Source organism: Belonocnema kinseyi, chromosome 3 (assembly GCF_010883055.1).
Source record: "Belonocnema kinseyi isolate 2016_QV_RU_SX_M_011 chromosome 3, B_treatae_v1, whole genome shotgun sequence".
Taxonomy (NCBI): domain Eukaryota; kingdom Metazoa; phylum Arthropoda; class Insecta; order Hymenoptera; family Cynipidae; genus Belonocnema; species Belonocnema kinseyi.
The window spans coordinates 18,393,243-18,407,019 of NC_046659.1; the positions used below are offsets into that span (position 1 = coordinate 18,393,243).

Below are 13,777 nucleotides of genomic sequence, written 5' to 3' on the forward strand. Positions count from 1 at the left end.
AACGAAGGCATTTAGTAAAAGATTTTCCTTTCCATTTTCACTGTTAAACCACACTTTTAGTCTTTTGTTTTTGTCGAAGTCATTCTCAAGTTTTGGCAAAAAATCAGGAATTGATGATAAAGGTACGATTGCGTGGAAACCGGTTGTAAAGTAAACACAAGCATGTGACAGTACCATTCTGGACGTTTTTGTTATTAATTTGCAACAGATTATAGGTGCAGATCAATCAAGAAGCTGTTAAAACACGATTTTTTCTATTCTCTTCTTACACGTGTTTCTTTACATTTTAAAAGAACCTTTACATTTGCACTACCCATCACATGTCGGCATTGTGATATTGTTTCTCAAAGTAAACATTTTCTTACAAAGGCATTTCAAGCATCAATCACGAAGCTGGCATTCAACCATTTATGTCCTGTGATTGGGCGTTCAACGTTACCAAAGCGGAAAGTGTGTATGAGTCAACCGTTCCCTCTAAGGGCGCTTTCATACCTCGTTTGCCTGCAGGCGGAAAATTTTCCATCTTCTCACTCTGTCATGTAACAATACCATGCACTCATTCCTTCTAGAAAATTTTCTTCCATTTTCCGCTTGTGCATGCGAAAAATCTCTTAGAGTGAGATAAATACATTGTTTTGTCACATGATAGAGTGAGAAGATGGAACATTCTCCGTCTGCATGCAAAAAGGGATGAAAGTGCCATAAGATTCAAATTTCAATTAAGTTTCCGTTGCACCGAAGTGTAATCTCATGTGTGTCAAACCGAATAATTAGCCGCTTTCGAGTAACTTTGAAGAATAAAGTGATTTATATACTATCATACTACATTCTATATGTCATAGTTATTCACAAATGGAAAAGTTCTCCCTTTCACTATTCCAATTAAAATGTAAGTATAATATTATGCTATATTTTTTCTAAGTATGTCGTCGATTTTTGTAGGTTAAGATCCCACGGTATAAATAAGGCTTCAATTACGTATTAAAATATTTGAACTCACTTTTTTTTCAAAAAGTTCGTAAGTTTCAGTTTAATAATTAAACCAAAAGCAAGAGATAGTATTTTGAGGTTAAATTTGAGATCCAAAAGCTCTACATGAATTCTGATTTGTATTTCAGGGGAATTAAGTGGTTTCAATTGAAGAAGTTGACTGAGCATAATTAAATAAATTCCTAAATAAGAAATTATCCTTAAAATGTGTACAATGGTTTAGAAAGAAGAAGATACGCACTGATAAGCTGGTAAATAATCTTCTTCTTAGTATAATTGTATTTAATTTCATTTAAATCTTCACAAATGCATGCTCATTTTTTTAGGAAACTGCCGACTTACCACATGATTTGAAAATAAATAAAGATAATCTGTTGAAAGGCGATAAGGAGAGTGCGATGAAAGACAATGAAGATCAAATGGATACGGCAGACAATTTCGAAGATATCGAAAGATTTGAGAGATGTGACTTGACCCAAGGCACAGTAAATGACGGCTCTGAGGTAACACAATTTTTATGACACGTTTTTTGAGACTTATCGAGTTTTATTTTCTACATAAGCCTAAGGGGGATTCACTCTTAAAATTGTTATGTGGTTAATAGAATACACTTTCATGTTTTTCAATAGCTCAACGTGTTTCAATATCGTGGGAGATCGTTGTACCAGGAAATGATACGAAATTTCTGCAACTGAGAAATATCAGTAAATTTTTTTTTGACTAGCAATATATTTTTAAATTTTTGTAAAAAAACCTATATACCTAATGGAAATGCAACTTGAACTTAGAGGAAATGGTAAAAGTATTACATTTTAATTGCTAAAGTTTCAACACGTTCGTGCCTAAGTCTAAAGTTTTAATCGTTCGTTTACAAAATTAATTAATCAAATACTTTAATTTTAAATGCTTGGACAAGGATTTTGGACATTAAACTTCTGAAATACAATATTATTAAATGCAATGGTACGTAATTAGCTTATTTTAAATTAAAATTTTTACAATAGAATAATGATTATAAATATAAATTCTTCAAACGTGATGAAATCATAGTGTATCTAGCGACCCTTTACAAAGAAATCCTGGAATTTTCTAAGTTTTCTAGTTCCGAAAAGAAAATTTCTCCAGGTTCAATTTTCTGCATATTAAATAAATGGACAATATCTTCATTCTTTCAATCATCTACTGGTTTTCCTGATCCACAATGGTTCATTTTAAAAACAAAAGCACTAAAAATCAAATAAACTATAATTCGAAACCTCAAAAATAAATGAAACTAAAAATGGAGATTTTTCTACAGGTAAGAAAAATCATTTCTGTGAAGAAAAAAAATTTTCTGTCATTTCTTGGTTTTTTCCAGTCACAAAAAAATGAATGTTTCAGAGGTCACCTTACTAAAATATTAGAATCATTTTCGTAAATGTTTTAAAATTTTGAAAAAATTATGAAAATTACAGATTTTTAAGAAACATGCAAGGGGTTCTATAGATTTACAAACTAAAAGAAAAACTGAATCTAAATTCCACATTTTCAAGGTCGCTACATAATATCATTCTAAATTGAAGATATTTCCTTAAAATACAACTATTTCGAATAAAAATATTTGAAACATTTGTAAAACGGAAATTTGATTTAAATTTAAGGCCATGTGACGAGTGAGTCACGTTACCACATCGAGTTGAAAATTTGGGATAATAAATAAGAAACCCTAAGAAAGGTGGGCTGGTCCTAAATTTTAATAATTACAAAAAAAAAGAAAAAAAATTATTTAAAACAAAAAACCTTTTTCAAATTTTCAACTCGATGTGGGGTTTCGTGTGATACTACGTTGGGAAATAAAAAAGTGGCGGTAAGGTAGGAATCTGGTCACGTGACCCACTCGTCACATGGACTTAAATTTAAATTAAATTTCCATTTTACAAATTTTTCAAATGGCCTTAATTTATTTTTTGGGACTAAGTAATTTACATTTCTGTTTTTGTTTCTAGCAGACGTTTGCACATTACGAGAGCAGCGGAGAAGGAAATGTCAATCCTGTGCATGCATTGATGGATGAAATTGATTTCATTGAAAATGAGGTGACGCCCTTGGTGGAGGTAATTTCAATAATACTTAAGTTACACGTTCCACCGTTTACTTTTAAATTAATTGTTCGTTTTGCATCATAATTTTGCAAGGAATCAACTTTTAGGGATCAATTTAAGAAAAAAAAATAGAAAACGTATTTCAATATCAGATAACATTGAGTTCATAATGTTAAAAATATGTAATAGTGAAACCTTTTTAATCGTTCATTTTTATCTTTTAATTATTTTAAAATGTCATACCAAGATAAGCATGTGAAAGTTGCTCTTGCCCGAATATATCCGGGATTTTTACTGCGAGTTTGTACTGATGTATGATTACGTTTTTTAGAACGTCAGATCTGAAAAAAAATTGGGGGAGTTATGGGGGTGAGAAAAAAAACAATAAATATTTTTCTCGAGAAGAGCTTAACCAACTTTGAGAAGAAAAAATATGATATGTGTTTCGATAGGGGCATAATTTAGAAACGTTACAGATTTTTTTAAGGGGTAAAAAGAATTTTCAAACATTTTTTTTTTTTGCAAGCTTTTGAGATACAACCAATATTTTTGCCTAAAAAGACTTCAATTGTTTTGCATAATTTGTTCTTTGAAATTAATTGAAGAGGTAGAACTGGGTGAGGAAAATTAAAAATATTTAGCGTGCCGCGTGAAGTACATTACCCGCTGTATTAAGTATTTTCACTTCAACCATCAGCTAACTTCACTTTGCATGGGACAAAACAGTATTTCTTTAATATCTTTGTAATTAATAATCATTATTATTATTTGATTATTTCAATAAATAGTGATTAAAAAATAAAAACTATTTTTTAAATATACTTATACCGAAAAAATGAGCTTTTACGAAGATATTAGCAAAATAGGGCAAAAATGAACTGATTCCCATGCATTTGGTCCCTTGTTTTCCCCTCAGCAATCTACGACGTGAAGTTAGCTGTTGATTGAAGTGAAAATACCTAATAGTTTAGTATGTGTGTGCGTGCACTGTCAGTTGTTCATTGTTCACTAGCCAAAACACTTCAAAAACTGCCCTCGTGACATAATAGAGCTTTGCTAGTATCATTATATTATTTTTTGTAAGTTTGAATAACTAGGAACTAACAAAATAATTGTGGACAATTGCGAGAATTTATTATATATTTGATAATTGAAATCGATTTAATATTCACTATTTACGATGCGAAAACAATATTCCGTGATGTCATGGAAGTTATCTCTACAAAATATTATAAATTAATAGAGAAAGAGTATTTCTAAAAGATTCTCGCATAAATCTGATTTGAGAACTCACAATATCACGGGTAGCGTCGATTAAGTCCAACCCAAAAGCATTTGCACATCCAGTTTCTCTTTTTTACGTATTTCGGAGATGCCCTCCTGTTATCTTGAGCCAAAAAGGAAAAAAATAGTACTACGCTTTCTGATATCTATGAAGATGTACCCTTACCAGATGTATATCTTGTGAGTTTTAACAAAAATTTTCAAAAAAATATCAAAAATCTATTTAAGCGACTAAAATAGCATTTAGTTTGACGAACATCAAGACTTTATTTTAAAAAACGTTTTTTCTTAGTTGAGTATTAATATTCAGACTCGCCCCCCCCCCCCTGAAATCTATAAAATGATACCTTCGCCAAATATTCAAGTTGTGTATTTGAACAAACATAATTCGATTTATATTGATTTTTTAAATCTTTTTTTCAATTTTTTAAAATATACAAGACAAATATCTGGTAAGGGTACAGTTTAATAGATATTTATCTTGTGTAAACCCTACCCTTACCAGATATTTATCTTGTATATTGTAACAAAGTGAAAAAAAAGATAGAAAAAATCAATAAAAATATACTTATGTTTGTTCAAATACATAAGATGAATATTTGGCGAGGGTATCATTTCATAGATTTCAGGAACACACAAGATGTACATCTGGCAAGGATCCATTTTCACAGATTTCAGGAAGCTGAAAATTTTTGAACTATGAACTGATATTCATATTGTGCGTCGTTTTCGAGAAAAATAAGATTTTTAATTGTTAAAGATGAAAAAATCTTTTCCCTTAAAAACGCGTAGTACGATATTTTTCTTTCTTGGCTGAAAATAACCAGAGGATATCTCCAAAGCACGTAAAAAAGAGAAACTGGATGTGCAAATGCTTTTGGGTTGGACTTAATCGAGGCTACCCGTGATATTGTGAGTTCTCAAATCAGATTTATGCGAGAATCTTTTAGATATACTCTTTCTCTATTAATTTATCATATTTTAAGGAGATATCTTACATGGAATCACGAAATATCGTTTTGACACCGTAAGTAGTGAATATTGAATCAATTTGAATTCTCAAATATATCATATATTCTCGCAATTGTTCATAATTATTTTGATTTAGGAAACTTAATCGTACATCAGTACACTCTCACAGTAAAAATCCCGGTCAGATTCAGGCGGGGGCAACTTTAATGGTTTTTCATGACTTTAACAGAGACATTTGTATGCATTTTTGTTACAATGAAGATTTTAATTATAGGACGAAACTGAAGAATTGGACGATTTTTTCATGGATGTTATCGACGATGAAGATTGTTATAAGGATACAATTGACGACGACCACCCATCAATAAATAAAGAAGAAGACGATGCAGAACATTTATCGCGAAAAGATTTTACTGCTTTCGAAGGTGCGATAAGCAGCGAAGCTTTCCAGAGACCTATTGATATTTCTGTGAATAAAACAGTAGGGGAAGTAATTTTAATTATTTTGAAATTTGTCCTTGTGCACTCGCTTTCATTAACTGCAATTACCGATTCATTCAATATGATCAATTTTCTTTTTCCGGAACCTTTCTTGCCAAATTCTAGGTATCTAAGAGACAAATTATTTTATCCTAAGAATTGTACTAAACTGTACGGATCGTGTTCAAAGAGTGGCGCATACGTAGGTATGTTTCAACGGAATGATAGCTTTAAGAAATGTAAGATATTCGGAGCGAAAATTGATTTGAAGGGCTGCGCATGCAACGATTTTTTTGTTATAATGTACGTTGCGTCTCCGATTTCTAAATTAATAGGTACAAATAGCGATTACTATGATTATGTCGTTAATCATAGAATTTATCAAAATGGAATATTTCGCGATGTTTATGACGGAAGGAAGTATCAGAAATTTTTAAGTAAACTAAGTGAATCTGACAGACATCGTTACGTTACAATGGTTTTCAATACCGATGGAGCGCCACTTTTGAAAGTTCATCTTACTCAATTTGGCCTATCTTTTTAATGCTAAATGAGCTACCATACCACATTAGAATTAAGGAATTGATTCTGGTCGGCCTTTGGTTTGGGAAAGACAAGCCTGATTTGAAAATATTCCTTGAGCCATTTGTTGAACAAATGAACCAACTTTCAAGCGCACCTGTTCAAGGATTTACTCAATTTAATGGCTCATACTTCAAAGCCAATTTTCGGAGTAAAAGGTCCATCACAATTAATAAAGTTATTACACTATGATATTATTTATGATTTGTGTGTCCGAATCCATGCACTGCCTTTCCGGAATTGCGAAGCAAATGGCAACGATGTGGTTTGGCAATAAGAGGAAAGCTGGATTGATGCCTAGATCATTCATTTAAGAAATTGATGCAAGTATGGCGAATATTAAAGCACCTCATCAAATTGTCAGACTTACAAGATCGTTTTCTGAAAAATAATTTTGGAAAGCTCGTGAGGGGGAGAACTGGACGCTCTTCTACAGTGTGCTTATTACCTTTTAATGCACTGAGCTTTGTTTGTAAAGGCTTTCTACATTTTAACAAAAGAAGAAATTACTATTCTGGAATTGGATCATGCTGATAAATTGCTACATGAATTCGTTGGTCGTTCGCAAATCTTATATTCTGATGTGTCAATGACATTCAATGTATGATGTTTCTATGTAAAAATACGTAACTTTTTAGTACATTCAGGTAGTCAAACAGAATATACAGTTGTTCAAAAGTTAATATCAACGAATGCTTAAAATAATGTATGTGGTGTGCTTCAAAGAATTGTAAAAGTAGCCAATGAACAATCAGCTGTATTAACAAACGATATTGAGAAAGTGTGTGTACACATGGCATTTGGCGATATTTAATATATCTGCGCTGTTCCCAATATGCATTATTATTAAGAATGATAATTACACTTTACAGTTCAGTTGTTATAATATAAGATTTCTTTCTTTGGTGTTTTAGTTCTAAATCGTTTTAAGACTCAATATCTTTTCTTGGATTACATGATAGCTAACTATTATCGATAGAATTATTTCAGTTTATAAATAGATCAATATAAATTATGTTGTCAACTTTGAGTACTATTTTCGTGAGAAATATAATTTCAAAAATATATCATTTTGTTTCATTGCAAGCTCTAACTAGTATCCCTATACATTAATTATGTGAAATCAGTATGCAATAATTAAAATAATTCAGAAACAATTTTTTAAATTTTGTAAACGGCGTCGTAAACTATATCTTAAACTATGTCGTAAACGACGTCGGAAAGCATGTATTAAACGATGTCGTATACTACGTATTGTACTATCTCAATTTACGATGTTGTAGACAATATCGTATCCTACGTCATATCCTACCTTGTATCCCACGTAGTTTACTATGTCGGTTACTACATCAAAAACGACGTGATTTCCGACGTAGTAAACGACGTCGGAATTTTCAATAGGGATTGTTGGTGAATTTATAAAATCATTATGTTTTCCGATTGTATACATTTTATCAAAAAAGATTTATAATTATTATAATTTACAATTATATTACAATTATTATAATTTACAATTTGGCCTTTCATCATTTTTGACCGATTTGAACTTACTTAAAATAATTGAAATTCAAAAGGGTTTGAGTATAACAAAGTTTTAATATCACAATTCTGAGCGACTACAATTTTGCCTCTTTTATGAAGTTTGGATTTAGTCCATTTTCAACTTTCCGTAGTAGAATTTTCTTTATTTTTAATGTTTCCCATTTGAAAGTACTTTTTTTATAGGTTTTTTTCAGAACATTAAAATTTGAAAGAATTATTGTCCGGTAAAATGAAAAAAAAGTTATGAAATTTCTCACCTTTGTGAGCTTCTGATTGAAAGTGGTTCAATTTCAAATTACTTAATTTTAAACGCTATTGCTTCACAATGATCCAAGACAATTCATATTTTTCAGATTTGGAATTTCTGATTTTTCTACATAATTATGCTTATTAGAAAATTGAAGGTTCTTTAAAAAAAAACCCAATTCTTTTTTAACCCTTACAACTTTAGACTTGATAGAGATATTAAAATTGTCTTTCTAATAAATTCTAGTTAATGTCCTTCTGAAAATTCGATTGAAAATTTTAAAAAGGTTTGCAATGAACAAAATGACGTTGATTTTTTAAAAATATAAAGTATATTACATAGTTTCACTAAAACCTGTAAGTTTTTTGAAGGTTGAATAATTTTGTTGACCACAAGAATTTGTTATCCACAAATTGCATTTCCTCATTCTCCTCACAAAAAACAGATTCGACCAAATGCCATTAAAGCAGTTTCTTAATTTTGAAAAGTTGTAAAAAAAATAAGAAAATTAAATTTAAACTCAATAAAAAATAGAAATCAGTTGAATGTGTAAATTTACATGTTTAATTCATTTTAAATGTTTTGAATATAAATTTAAGGTAAAGAGTACGCAGTGTACTATTCCACAAAACACGACTATTAAAATTTAGACTGGAAGATAAGGTCGAATACGAAACTTTCACCTGATATCTCTTTTTATGTGGAATTGATATAATCCAAAGCAAATGCCGGTAAGGTACAATTTGGATTAGTATCACATGCCCTTAAGAGAGTACCACACTTTCTTCATTTTCTAAAATATTTAATGCAAATTCTTGCTTATATAAGGAAGACATTCTGTTAGTCTTATGCAGTTCAGATCATTTTCTCGGTCAGAAAAATTTTGTTTCCTGACGATTGAATTTTAGAATTTTTCTTGCGAACAATGAAAAATAACCAAGGAGGGTAAAGATTATTTTTTGTGCAGCTTTTTTAAATAAGTATATTTTGTTTGATCATTTTATCAAATCTGTCTATTTTAAGAAAAATGTGAAAATTTAATTCTGCGAAGAAAATTGTCTTGACTAACAAAATGTTTTGCTCTGCACAAAACTCACAGGATGACTTAATCCTTCTGGAAGTAAATGTTTAACATAAAATCTCAAAAAATAAAAAGATTCTTTTTTTAATTCTTAACACTAACAATTTTCGTACGGATTCTTAAAGAGGATGATAAACGTCACCAAGGCTCGTGAAAAAATGAGAATATATGAGTTATACGTTTAAAATTCCAATACTCATAACATACTTCTTCGTCAAGAAATTCTTCGGCTTAAAGTGTACCTGTCTGACTGATTTAGAATTGATCTCGTATAATTCTCATAAAAATCGTATGCGGGGATGTATAAAATTCGAAATTGATTTTTTAAATGTTTTAAGTCAAACAATGGGACGAAGAATCCAAAGCCAGCAAGGGCAACATCAATTGGATAAAGAATTCGAAAGCCAGCCAGGAGAACAGGTGCTTCAGTCAGGAGGATCAACAAGAGAAGACATTATCTACCACTCGAGTAACGATGAGGAATCTTCGGATGAAAGTGACAACGATTGTATGGATCAGCATTTCAAGAACCCTGATTCTCCACGTCCAAATTCAGAAACGAACTTGAAAAATTCTTTAGGATGTTGTAGTAAGTCTTTGTATTTGCAAGATTGCGTTAGAATAATGTTTGATAAGTCTAGACAGACCATAAACGATGTAATAAAAATGGTGGTAGCGTACAATTTAAGATTTGGTGACTCGAAAGATGCTCGTATGATGCTAATCGAAATGTTCAAAATTTGCGCAGGTCCAGAGCTCGAAAATTTAAATATTTCTAATTATAAGCTAGCACAGGTATTCGACACACCACCTGAAACAATTAGTTTTCACGTTTATTGTAATCTATGTGCAAAAAAGGTCTTGCATTCTTCCGAAAAGAGAGATATCAAAGGTCAGATATTGCTGTGCAAAGAGTGTGAATCAGAGCACTGTATGAAATGAGTGATTCAAATAACGATGTTATGCGAGACATGCATGATAGTGTGTTGTACAAAAAAACAATGAGAAAGTATTCTAGATCAATCACATACATCATCAGTACAGATGGTGCTCCACTGTTTCATGTGTCGAAAAGGGGTTTCTGGCCTCTACAGATATTATTAAACTATTGGTGCTCTTCTTCTCCTCATACAACCACCGCAAAATTTTCGTAGATCTACAGAAAAAATTTAAAGTAAAAGCGTTTGGAAGGCAACACACTGGAAATCATGGTTGCTTTTTTTCCCTTCCAATATGTTCAAAATTTACTTCAAACAAAATGTTAGAGTACTTTGCTTTGTTCGTAAATAGTATGTTCACTCTGTTGAAAATGGAAATTACAAAAGACGAGCTTGACACTTGTGAGCACTTAGTAGAATCGGTTCGACAGTCTGGTCCAACATGGGCGGAATCTGCTTTTCCGTTTGAACATAATATTCACTTCTATAAGGAAGCGCTAAGTGGACCCAAAAGTCCCGAACAGCAGATTGCTGCGACATCCTTGAATATTCTTAAATATCGTGTTCGGCCGCCTATCAATAACATCTCGGGGGAGGCAAAAGAATTCTGTGAACCGATTTTCACGACCAAAGTATCCACGAAAAGTGCAGTTAAAGCTGGAAATATAACGTCTTTCGGACCTCATCATCGAAATATCTTTGAGTCTACAATAAACAAACAATTTGAACGATGCATTTTCGATAATTGAGTCTACAGTAGTATAAAGTATACTCGATCAAAGAAATTTAATGACACCGTTATTATCTTAAAAAATAGACTAATTGTGCAAATCACAGGCATTTATTTATTGCCAGATAAAACAAGTTCTTTTAACATCAAGCAACTAATTGTGCAGCCATTCCTTGTCGGTGAAACGATAGTATCCCATATTTGGGAAGCTGTCAAAAATATTAATTACGGATCCGTCTTTACATCGGACATTCGTTCGAAGGCTGTAGTTCTTGATTTCACAGACAAGCAATATGTTTGTGAAATACCGAATACAATTGAAGCGCAATAATTTGATGTGCGAAATTTCACGTAAATTGATTTCTTCGTATTTACTTTTGTATTTTTTACTTTCTAAGTGCTTATTTTTGTACTTATTGCGTGCTGATTTTTGTACTTGCTGTGTACTTATTTTTGTACCTGCTACTTGCTTTTTAACAAAGGGTCTTGAATTTCGCTTCAATGTAATGGCATAAAAATCTTTGATAATAGTTTAAACATTTTCAACCAGTTTCAAGCCAACTTGTTCTGAAAGTTGGAGCACAACTCTTTTAAATTATTCTGTTAGAATAATTTTTGAAAATGAAAAATAATTTGTAATTTTCCTAGGAATTTTAAGAAAATGTTTTTATTCTTTTGGAGCCTTTCACAATGCTTAAAAACCAGTCTTCTTTTAAAGCTTCTTGTTTAAAATTAGGTTTGTGCGTATTTCCACCGAAATTTCCGTAGAAATAGTCGAATGTTGTCGGTGCACATACTTCGTTTACATTTAATTTAATGAAATAATAAATGTAATTAGAAGTTCTGAAAATTTTCAAAAAGAATTTTAAATTTCAAAGAATTTAAAACTTCTAGATTTCTCAAGATTTTAAAATAAAATTTAAAATTTTTTTAAGGATTCTTAAACTATTTAAAATGCAAATCTTTTTAGTTCTAATTTGTGAACTGTTAAGTTGAAAAAACTTTTTATTTTCCATGTTTATAGCCTAAAATAACTTAATAATACAATTTTGAAATTTTTTAAAGTTCATTGATTTATTCTTTAATTTAGAATATTGAAAATGTAAACGTGGATTTATATTTCTGGATATCATTTAAAACTATTTAACTGAAAATTGTTAGTGCGTTCCAGTTTATATGTGTAAATTATTGAGCATTTCAATACATTTTTAAGTTTTAAAACCTTAAAACTTAAATTTTTAAAGTTTAAAATTCAAGACTTCCACTTCGAATGGTTTAATTTGTTGTTTATTTTTATTGCTTTAACTGGGAAAATGTTTAGAGTACAGTTCGATTTTTAAAACTTTAGTAACCGATAAAAATGTTTGCGAACCGGGAAATGACCGGGAATTTTTTTCTTTCATTAAGATGGTCACCCTGAAGTTTCTATATGCCTTTAAAGAACATCAACCTGAACAGTGGATTTATAAACCGGAGAAGAGGAGTCATTGCAAATTCTAGTAATTCAAGTCAAACCCAGAAACTGAAACTGAATTCTAGTCAATACAAATTGAAAAAACTGCGTGCTTCTTTTTGTACTTGCTGCGTGCCTACTTTTGTATTTTGTACTTTGCTATGTCTTATTTCTGTCGAATAAACTACTCAAGTTACATATGATTGATTACTATCATTCTTGCTTTAATCCTTATTTTTACAGTTACATTTTAAAGTGGTTGGTTAGCCAAAAATCAGGTCAATAGAAAAAAATGTTCTATGATTTTGAAAATAAAAATTACATTATCCGTCATGTCTTATGTAAAAGAAAACATTATTTATAACAGGGAATTTTTAAAAATACGAAAAATAATTACTTTGGCAATATTGGTTTTTATTGAATTTTTATTAATGTTCTCACAACTCTGTTTCCAATTTTTAAGATAAGTAAATAATCTTTAGACATGGTTATTTGTTTTTAAATTGTTTTAAAAATTTCAGCTATACAAAAGTTTGCTTTTAAAATTGTAAATAATAGAGTTAGTGCATGGTTTCCCAAAAAATTAATAAAAATTTCTTAAAATTCAGCTATTTTTCAAAATTTGGTAAAAAGTGATCGTGAAAAGAAATTCTATTGCAAAAGACTTTGTTAAAGTAAAGATGTTAAGTTTCAAATTCTTTAAATGAAAAATTATGTTTTTTTCTAATTATAATTTTTATTTGAATAGACATTATCAGTAATATTCTTTTGATTCACAACAACCATTAAGGCTATCTTATAATTAAAAATGAATAAGTTTGCTTATTACATTCTGTACAATCGAAATCACTGTTTTAAGGTAAAACAAGAGTCCACTCTTGAGGCGAAGTGCTGTTGAATAGAGGCTAACAATTTTTGATTAAAGAAAGTCATGTGGGACCGGAAAAAAAATGATTTGGAAGTTGACAATCTTAAAAAAACACAGGAGAAAAATTGGGACTCGCTTGCCTGTGGATTTCGATAAAACATTCAACTTTCAGTTTAAAAAAATAAAAACATGCTAAAAATCCGAAAAAAAGAATTTTTTTCTGAGTCGTGATCATTACTTGAAGAAATATCAATGCTAAGAAGTTTTAAAAATTATTACTACGCTGAAATTTTAATTTAATTGTATCACACATTTTAAATATATTCAAAATAAAAATATTGTATAAAAAAATAATAAATTTGATTTTTCAAGAATTTAAGCAAAACATCCATTTTAAATAAAATAGTGGTAATATACTGCCACCTTTCAAAAAATAAGACATTTGAATTGATAAATAATTATGATAATTATGTGATAATATAAATATAATAATAATGTCAATTAAAAGATGAACTTTCTACTGCTATAT

General features: G+C 30.3%; 1 protein-coding gene and 1 long non-coding RNA gene across 7 annotated transcripts in view; one reads left to right on the top strand and one right to left on the bottom strand.

Moving 5' to 3' along the window:
* The window catches only part of LOC117168877, a 4,838-nt gene extending 4,244 nt beyond the window's left edge, over positions 1–594 (bottom strand). The window contains exon 1 of one of the 3 annotated variants that reach the window (XR_004466563.1): positions 175–594. This is a non-coding gene — a long non-coding RNA (uncharacterized LOC117168877). The remainder of the gene's footprint in view (positions 1–174) is intronic. The other 2 variants (XR_004466564.1, XR_004466562.1) reach the window with 2 other exon arrangements.
* LOC117168875 lies at positions 499–7,452 on the top strand. Of its 4 annotated transcripts, none has more exons than XM_033354767.1 (5): positions 499–889; positions 1,119–1,241; positions 1,372–1,493; positions 2,976–3,083; positions 5,602–7,452. In XM_033354767.1, the coding sequence occupies exons 3-5, from the start codon at positions 1,389–1,391 to the stop codon at positions 6,349–6,351; spliced, it is 963 nt and encodes a 320-aa protein (XP_033210658.1). In that variant the 5' UTR covers positions 499–889; positions 1,119–1,241; positions 1,372–1,388; the 3' UTR covers positions 6,352–7,452. The 4 variants fall into 4 exon arrangements, with proteins under 4 accessions (XP_033210658.1, XP_033210659.1, XP_033210656.1 ...); XM_033354765.1 differs by having other exon boundaries at positions 502–889; positions 1,317–1,493; XM_033354769.1 differs by having other exon boundaries at positions 503–889; positions 1,317–1,493; positions 2,979–3,083.
* The last annotated feature ends 6,325 nt before the right edge of the window (positions 7,453–13,777 follow it).